Consider the following 10,178-nt stretch of genomic DNA (forward strand, 5'->3'; position numbering starts at 1 on the left):
TACAGCCCACGATGCCTACCTATAGTACCTAACTACAATCTAAATACATCGTTTAAGCCTTACTCGACAAAGCCCAAGCTATGTATAAAGCCAAACTGGCAGACTGCAATCAGTAGCCGAAATTAAGTACAGCAGCTACCAACCACCTAACGTTAATGATAATGAGGTTAGAAAAACAGCTGAAGGTGGCAGCTAGCTGGCTCAATTACAGGCACTCTTAAGCGTGAAATAACATTGGAAACAGCTAACCACAGTTGCTAAAAGTTGCTAAAAGTTACCGGTAGCTACCCGCTAGCTAGCTAGCTTTGTTGGTCCAAGTAGTGGGTAAGCTAGCCTCGTGCTTCGCCGGGGTCCGCCGAATACAGTCCTTACCTACAATAATTACCTACAATAACTACCTGAGTAAACTACCTATAATACCTAACTACAATACCTACCTACAATCTAAATACATGGTTTAAGCTTTACTCAACACCATATAAGAAGCCAAGCTTACCTCCTGCTAGAGAAAACACAACCTCTCCCGTCAGTGGGTCATCGGAAAGTGTTACTTGCATCATGTGCACACTCAGCCTATTATCGCCTCGTATACCTTAACTGGCAACATGGTAACCAATGCCAGCCATTACCAACCATAGCCTATAGGATATAAAGCCTACAAGTTAAACCATTTAGCTCAGATTTTCTCCCAATCATAACTGTCAGATGGGGGTAAATAACATTGATTTCCTTGAAAAGGGGAAAATGAGCCTTCCTACAATGCCAGAAGTATTACTATTCTCCCTAATATTTCAGCAAAAAGCAATTGTTTTTCCAATCAGAAAAGGCAACCGCAAGTCGCCATTGCCAACACAGATGAATAACAGCGCACATGACAAAATAGAGCTTATGATGTGATCAGATCAAAAGTGGCCTATATGAAAGTAAAGATTTTCAAAGACATTATTGTTTCTAATTGAGGTTAGTTTGTTACAATTGAAGTGTCCTGGCTGTGCATCAGCTCAAAAGAAACCGAGACGAGTGACTGAAGTGACCAGGAGCTGTGTGCTTGTGGGAGAGCCAGAATCAGCCTGTGCAACAGAAATACGTTATCAGCCAATGAGAGGATTGCATTATATATTCTGCACAGGGATGCATGCTTATGATTGGACAAAACAGATGAAAAGGAGTTTCATGTCTACTTGAATGTCCATTAGTCTCACATGGAATTCTCGTCTCGTTAATGTTGACTAAAGTGAAATTAACACTGTAGGGCAATCACAACTCTATATCAGAGAGAGGCATGCACATCAACAACCACAACATATACATTTCACATCACCTCTCCGTCTCTCTCTCTCTCCTCTCAAACAACCTGTCTTTATGCAAGACCTGACATACAGAAACATACACACAGATCGTCAAACCCAAACATACAATATAGCCACAGACAAAGATAGCAAACTCAGACATCCACACACTCAGACAGGCACACACACCAGAGGAGGCTGGTGGGAGGAGCTATAGGAGGACAGACGCATTGTAATAGCTGGAATGGATTCAATGGAAGAGTCAAACACATTGTTTCCATGTATTTGGTACCATTCCATTGATTCCATTCCAGCCATTACAATGAGTTGTCCTCCTATAGCTCTTCCCACCAGCCTCCTCTGACACACACAGACAGAGGGAACTCACCATCTCTACAGGAGAGGACCACAGACCTCTGGTCTAGGAGTGTGACTGGTTGTGGACTAGGTCAGGACCAGGGTCCCTTAACTCTGCCTCCTCATGCAGTCACCTCTGACCCTTCAGCTAGCTCGTGTCCCACGTGGCAGAGATACAGGTAAATCAGCACAGCTGTGGAAAAAGCTGTGGGATACAATGATAGACATTTAGCACACTGTCTATTGCCTGACGACTCAAACGGAATTCTTCCACTGCTCTGTCGTTTGCTACATTCTTCAGTCAGACTGCCATCACTGAAGTTATTTGTTGTGACGTCAAAATGAGGGGTAGGCTATTGTACAAAACAAAGTAATTAACGATTGGATAATCTCTACCCAATCAAAGTGTCAAAGCCAATAACAAATTTTCAAAATGCCGCTTTACCCACGTGTGCTGGCTCTAGCCCAACTCATCGGTTTCTGGGACCAATCAGAACAATTAGAATGTGTTTGCATTTTACAAATCGTCAGAGAGGTACTCAGATCCAGTGTAGCAAACGGTGTAGGATCTCGAAATCTAAAACCCAGGATGCTCAGGTAGCCTCATTTCCAACTTTTAGAGAAGTGGTCTGTCTGCTCATCTCCTTCCCATTCATGTCCTCTATTTGGGGAAGGTTATTTGAACCCAGGGAGGTTTATTTTGGGGGTTGTGTTTATTTAGGTCATTTTCACTGCAGTAGACTTTATGAGCTGTGGTTTTATGTTGGCAGAGGACTCCCAAATGACATTCTGTCTGCACCATGTTGCTGGCCAGGACAGACGAGCACCCACTGAATAAGGCCTATTTAGCCTATAGCTATCCACTTCAAATGGTGTGTCGCTCAACATTTGATGTATGACAATGTCAACTTCTCACTTAGTAAATCACATTGTTTTAACATGATTTCAAAGTTATAACTTACACCAATTCCATAAATAATCTTGGATCACACAGTCCTGGAGTCAGATCGACAAAAAAACATTTTTTTAACTGTCAAATCTGGACTAGTCAAATTCCGGGACTTGAGAGTACACTTAGTCCTAATCGATGTTCATGAAACCAACAATTCTGAATTATCTTGATGTAGTCTAATTTAGTGCAATTTAGTTGAGGGGGGAAGCTTTAATCTGTCAGTGAAATTGGCCCTTATGTAACAGAGGCACAGCTGGCTGCTTTTAAAAAACAGATTAGGCTAAGTGGTACACACAATTTGAGCAGCGAGCAATGCATAGAGCTCTCCGTTTTGGTTAACTAACAACTGCTCTTATTCAACGAGATTGATAAAACAGTGTAAAGTGACTTAATAGAGTGACACAGGAGGTCTCGTTCAAACCATCTGCCCAAGGACTCTCCAGTCCACTCAGTTACAGGCTACTTGAGGACAGTTTTGTCTATTCTTATAGTAACGTAACTTAATTTGCATGTTAATTTGAATGCAACAACTGGCCTAGAAGATGTTGTGGTTCCCTCAAATGTTTTATCTGTCCTCAAAAGTGTATTTATGGAGTCCCGCTGTGTTAGGCTGGACAGCTGCATCTGTTATGAAACATCGGCTTAAAGTAAAACACATTTTATATTTAGGATTATGCCTTCGTTAATACATTAATGGATCTATGAGAAAAATGTGTGATGTACTGTATGCATACAGCATACGTACAATGCTCTTATCAAAGTATGTTCCTAAAAGCAGCTCAGAAAGGGCGTGTGCGTGTATGCGTGTTAGTGTGTGCGCTCGTCCTCGTTTCAGGCCTAGCCGATTTCCTATTCACACACCACAGTAAGAAATACGAATGTTCAGGTTGGGTTTGGGTCTATGAGTCTATAGGAGCTGCAGCAGAGTACCCCTGTCCTGACCTGAGAGCTATCATTGTCTCTTTCCCAGGTAATGGAGACATCATGTTCCCATGCATGAGTGAGCACTGAACAGCAGCAATCACAGCCCCATCCACTACACATCATCAGACAGAGCCACAGGGGCTCTGATGACAGTACTGGGGAGGACAGAGAGCAACCGGGCAGCACACTGTGCAAGTAGGCCTACATGGACAAGGCAGACAGACTACCGTAGCTGAATCTGTGCCCAAAACATACAACTTTCATGCAGATCAAGTGGACACCATCTGCACAGCTTACATATAGGCTAGTAGACCTCGAGATACAAGCCAATTCAGAGATTCAGATTCACCATCCATGAGAATATTATCCACCAAGTCCATTGGACTAGCAGCAGGCCAACCTTGGGGGATATCATTACAACAACTCTGGATTATGTTTGCGTGTCTAAACCACTGCTCACATAGCTTTACCACTTAACTGGTGCCGAGGTAAAAGGCAACCACTGTCGCCACTACCACCACCACTACCAAACCTTCAACAAACTAGCCTGCAGCAACCCACGAGTCAGTGACTACCCCAAGGGACCTAGCAAGTCCTCCATGGGAGAGCTGAAGGGAGAGCTAAATGTGTCAGAAAGAGGAGAGCCTCTTGGTGCTTGTTCAAAACACAGTGAAAGAGGAAAACGTGGTGCATGGATATTTCAGTGCCAGTAAAACAGTCACAAAAAAAGCCTCTTTGGCTCTGAAGGTCCTATTTCAGTGAGGCTGAAAACAGTTAGAGGCAGACTTCAATGAGCCGTACAGTACAGAGCTGAAGAAGACATGAGGATAAAAGAAAATAGAAAATGTGTGTGACGAGGCGTAGCTAGCTAGTGTTCATCTGAGGTGTATCACCTCAGGTAGACCTATTTATCCCCACACCTGCTCCAAACCTAGCCTACCACCGTGACAGTAACAACAAGAGACAAATCGAGTTCTAGCCTTTATATGGAACTCCATTTGGGAATTTGGTCAACAATGTGGCTACTGGCTAGCTCTGTAGCTACAAACTGAGCATGATAATGCATTGCAAACCTCTTACAGGTGCAGTATAGAATAATCTGCAGAAAGTCTGAGGTGTCCATTACTGGCATCTTCCTTTAAACTTTGAACTTGTCAATGCAATAAAAAATATATATATATATATATATATATCTTGCTCTTCAATTACATATCAGCTGATTATAGTATGGCTTCTCCTATTACTGAAAAAGTAACACCCAAAAAGACACTGGAGAGCAAAAACTGCATCATCACCACCTCAGCACTGTTGACAGTGGCCTCACAGTTAGATGTGTGGTTGAGAAAACAGTGGTGTAGTCTGTATACACAAGACACATAACACTAATTGCAAAACAAAATGTCACTCACACACTTCTCATTTACAAGCCGTGCTCTCTATGCCCGTTTAGTTTAGCTTGACTGGGCCAGGGAGCCTTGGGAAATTAGGCTCCGGTTACAGTTTCCATGTACCTGCTACAGTCTGTGCACTCTGCTGCTTACTCTGCAGTAAAGCTGGGACGATAAACCAAACGTTATCGACACCGACCATAACGAACACTTATCGCAGGCATTTTGCTGATATCGTTCATTACGATAAGTTGCCTATACTAGAGAAATGTGAAGTTTTAAATTAAATACGTTTGCTAATATGGGTGATTGTTAAATGGGACAATTGATGGCTACAATCAAACAAACTAGTAGTAGTTTAAAGGGTAATAAAAAGAAAAACTGTTGTGCACATTGTTATAACATTATCGCATCAATTCAGGCAATTTATCTAGATTTTCGTCCATATCGCCCTGCTCTACAGTCTTGTCAGCAGGGGTTCCAAAACTTTTACACTGAGGCCCCCCTTCCAGCATTGGGGAACATCCCGCCCCCCCTATGCACGCACACCACTATTTCTATGGGCACAAGCACTGTTCCTTACACAAACTGTTCACACCCATGTTGTTGGCAGCGAGAGAACATGTTGCAGGTTTAAAGCTTATTTCCTGCAATTTTATAAATTTTGCCATGGGATAGAGACTTTCTTTTGCCATTTTAAAGCTCATTTCATTCAATTCTACACATTTTGTCATTGGGTGCAGAGAAAATGTTGCAGTTTTGCCATGTCTTCTGTGTTCATGTGTTATTTGAGTGACAAACATTACAGCAACATCTATGGACTAAAAAACCTAGCAAAAAATGTTTTGCCGGCATGGGCTAGTTGATCTGTACATTTCTGACAAGTTATAAATAGCCCCCTAGGTCTGCACTGGCTGACATGACAAGAGGCAAACTTCTGATGCACTACCCAATTTCGAAATTACACCTTGTGCATTCTACTATTACAACTTTCAGGAGTAAGTTCAAATAATAATAATAAATAAATGCCAACCCCTGTAAGTTAGACAGAAAGGCAAGCCTTTTTTCCATTTACATTGATTTCATTATTAAATATTTTGATATTACTTTAAGTTGCATGGATATGACAGGAGTACTTCTACATTAAACAACCTCAAGTGAAAATATAAATATACAAAAACTCGAACCAACATCAAAGTTCATGTCGTCCTCTGTTTTTCAATTTGTTTCTGACAATCATTCTTTTGAATTGTGATATTACGTTAGCTAGCTAGCTAAATGGCATGAATTCCTAACGTTACCTTGACAGACATCAATGAGTAGATCGCTGAATGTCACTAGAAAATCAAAAATATACAGAAGGCTGTGCATGTTATACAAAGCGGGAAATTAACAAGTAGCTACCTATCATGCTTAGAAAACGTTCATAATTTGCATGAAGCCTTGTTAAATTGCTAGCAGCACCGCTGACAACAGTGCAGCAGGATATGCATCCTTGCTTGCGCTATCTCAAGCAAAATGTGTCATTGAGTAAATACTTACATAGTTACAGTTCTTGAACAAAGCCAAGGTAACAAATCCCAAATATTTCAAGGGTAGAATTTTACTGGTAGGACTTCACAACCAACTCCGTTTTCATCTCGGTTTGGGACGACGTGGATTCAGCACACGCTTGTTTTTTGGTCACAACTATATCAGCCGCACTCACTGACAGTGGCAGCAATGAAGAGCGGGATAGTTGCGCACGCGCGTTACTATTGTTCAGTGCTAAAATGCAACACATATGCATTTGGCAAGCAAATTATGCCTTGGAGAATTGGACTAAGCATATGTGATTGTGTGAGAATGAATATGACTGAAAATAAGTAGTGGGTAACAGGCTGTCCAAATGATTGTTTAATTATGTTGTGCTTGTTTATTGTCCCAATATTTCACAGTTGGAATTATTCACAACCTTGAACCAGTCAATAAAACATAATAGTCCTACAGAAACTGCATGGCATTAACCAGTGTTACTTAAAAACAAAGAAAAGCAGTGCAAAATAAGACCAGGACATAATGTCAAACCTCAATGGTAGGAAAAGGTCAGGGGTGGATGTAATACATTTTACATTTTAGTCATTTTAGCTGACGCTCTTATCCAGAGCGACTTACAGTTAGTGAGTGCATACATTTTCATACTGGTCCCCCGTGGGAATCGAACCCACAACCCCTGGCGTTGCAAGCGCCATGCTCTACCAACTGACCTACACGACATGTTACATGCATAATTATACAGTTTGTTAAATAAGAACCATTAGTTTATAGTTTCAGCTGAGAATCTCTTGCACACCCATTTCACATACACTCTGTTTATGAGAATGAGTCACTGGCCTCATTCTGACAGCTGATAATTTAAGCCGTGTGTGCATCACCTCCAAACACACACACACACACACACACACACACACACACACACACACACACACACACACACACACACACACACACACACAGGCATTGGTGATGATGACGCTTAGCCTGCAATATCATCAAGAAACAAAGGATCAATAGTTTTCTCATTGCTTGTTCTCCAGTGTTGGATCATTCATACTCTAAAAGCCCATGACTGTGTGATTCACTGTGCTAGACGTTATGGTTTTCAGTTGTCATATTATAATAGTATCTTGTGTCATATGATAGTATTGTACTGTGCTATTGAATGGTCTCATTTCAGTGCTGTGAGATTGCTTGTGGTTCAGCTCCATCAGCAGAAGGCTTGGCTGGAGGGAGTATGACGTGTTCTCAGCCTGCGTCAGACAGCAGCAGGTGTACCTCAAGGTGAGAAGCCATTGCACCGCAGAACAAGATCAGCTAATATGCAGGGTTTTGACAATGCGTATATACTTAGCTACACAGGTAGTTGTGTCTCTGGTATTAATCAAGTCACATCACACCTTCATATCTACAGAATGTTGCATGTATACAATGATGTCCAAAAAATAATAACTCCCATGATTCAATCTTTCTATACTAAACACTGTAATTGTAGGAACCGTATACGACCATCTGAGTGTGCTGTAGGATAGTAGACAAGGAACAGCTATTTTCAACACTTACAAAAGGAGGTGAAAAAAAAGTCTGAAGTTTACATACACCTTAGCCAAGTACATTTAACCTCAGTTTTTCACAATTCCTGACATTTAATCCTAGTAAAAATTCACTGTCTTAGGTCAGTTAGGATCACCACTTTATTTTAAGAATGTGAAATGTCAGAATAATAGTAGAGAGAATGATTTATTTCATATTTTATTTTTCTTTCATCACATAACCAATGGGTCAGAAGTTTACATACACTCAATTAGTATTTGGTAGCATTGCCTTTAAATTGTTTAACTTGGGTCAAACGTTTCAGGTAGCCTTCCACAAGCTTCCCACAATAAGTTGGGTGAATTTTGGCCCATTCCTCCTGACAGAGCTGGTGTAACGGAGTCAGGTTTATAGGCCTCCTTGCTCGCACACGCTTTTTTAGTTCTGCCCACACATTTTCTATAGGATTGAGGTCAAGGCTTTGTGATGGCCACTCCAATACCTTGACTTTGTTGTTTTTAAGCCATTTTGCCACAACTTTAGAAGTATGCTTGGGGTCATTGTCCATTTGGAAGGCCTATTTGCGACCAAGCTTTAACTTCCTGCCTGATGTCTTGAGATGTTGCTTCAATATATCCACATAATTTTCCTTCCTCATGATGCCATCTATTTTGTGAAGTGCACCAGTCCCTCCTGCAGCAAAGTACCCCCACAGCATGATGCTGCCACCCCGTGCTTCACGGTTGGGATGGTGTTCTTCGTCTTGCAAGATCCCCCTTTTTCCTCCAAACATAACGATGGTCATTATGGCCAAACAGTTCTATTTTTGCTTCATCAGACCAGAGGACATTTCTCCAAAAAGTACGATCTTTGTGCCCATGTGCAGTTGCAAACCGTAGTCTGGCTTTTTTATGGTGGTTTTGGAGCAGTGGCTTCTCCCTTGCTCAGGTTATGTCAATATAGGACTCGTTTTACTGTGGATATAGATACTTTTGTACCCGTTTCATCCAGCATCTTCAAATCAAATCAAATCAAATTGTATTGGTCATATGCGCCGAATACAACAGGTGCAGACATTACAGTGAAATGCTTACTTACAGCCCTTAACCAACAGTGCATTTATTTTTAACGAAAAAAGTAAAAATAAAACAACAACAAAAAAAGTGTTGAGAAAAAAAGAGCAGAAGTAAAATAAAATAACAGTAGGGAGGCTATATATACAAGGGGGTACCGGTGCAGAGTCAATGTGCGGGGGCACCGGCTAGTTGAGATAGTTGAAGTAATATGTACATGTGGGTAGAGTTAAAGTGACTATGCATAAATAATTAACAGAGTAGCAGCAGCGTAAAAAGGATGGGGTGGGGGGCAGTGCAAATAGTCTGGGTAGCCATGATTAGCTGTTCAGGAGTCTTATGGCTTGGGGGTAGAAGCTGTTGAGAAGTCTTTTGGACCTAGACTTGGCACTCCGGTACCGCTTGCCGTGCGGTAGCAGGGAGAACAGTCTATGACTAGGGTGGCTGGAGTCTTTGACAATTTTGAGGGCCTTCCTCTGACACCGCCTGGTATAGAGGTCCTGGATGGCAGGAAGCTTGGCCCCAGTGATGTACTGGGCCGTACGCACTACCCTCTGTAGTGCCTTGCGGTCGGAGGCCAAGCAGTTGCCATACCAGGCGGTGATGCAACCAGTCAGGATGCTCTCGATGGTGCAGCTGTAGAATTTTTTGAGGATCTGAGGACCCATGCCAAATCTTTTCAGTCTCCTGAGGGGAAATAGGCTTTGTCGTGCCCTCTTCACGACTGTCTTGGTGTGTTTGGACCATGATAGTTCGTTGGTGATGTGGACACCAAGGAACTTGAAGCTCTCAACCTGTTCCACTACAGCCCCGTCGATGAGAATGGGGGCGTGCTCAGTCCTCTTTTTTTTCCTGTAGTCCACAATCATCTCCTTTGTCTTGGTCACGTTGAGGGAGAGGTTGTTGTCCTGGCACCACACGGCCAGGTCTCTGACCTCCTCCCTATAGGCTGTCTCATCATTGTCGGTGATCAGGCCTACCACTGTTGTGTCGTCGGCAAACTTAATGATGGTGTTGGAGTCGTGCCTGGCCATGCAGTCATGGGTGAACAGAGAGTACAGGAGGGGACTGAGCACGCACCCCTGAGGGGCCCCCGTGTTGAGGATCAGTGTGGCAGATGTGTTGT

At 42.3% G+C, this 10,178-nt stretch overlaps 1 protein-coding gene across 2 annotated transcripts in view; it reads right to left on the reverse strand.

Moving 5' to 3' along the window:
* The window catches only part of LOC121584681 (spermatid perinuclear RNA-binding protein-like), a 44,828-nt gene extending 38,228 nt beyond the window's left edge, over positions 1 to 6,600 (reverse strand). For both annotated transcript variants that reach the window (XM_041900721.2, XM_041900720.2), the window contains exons 1-2: positions 6,453 to 6,600; positions 1,678 to 1,851 (exon numbers count right to left, since the gene is read on the reverse strand). In XM_041900721.2, the coding sequence (XP_041756655.1) occupies positions 1,678 to 1,680 (3 nt within the window). In that variant the 5' untranslated portion in view covers positions 1,681 to 1,851; positions 6,453 to 6,600. The remainder of the gene's footprint in view (positions 1 to 1,677; positions 1,852 to 6,452) is intronic.
* Between the last annotated feature and the right edge of the window lie 3,578 nt (positions 6,601 to 10,178).

This window comes from Coregonus clupeaformis, chromosome 16 (genome assembly GCF_020615455.1).
Source record: "Coregonus clupeaformis isolate EN_2021a chromosome 16, ASM2061545v1, whole genome shotgun sequence".
NCBI classification, from domain to species: domain Eukaryota; kingdom Metazoa; phylum Chordata; class Actinopteri; order Salmoniformes; family Salmonidae; genus Coregonus; species Coregonus clupeaformis.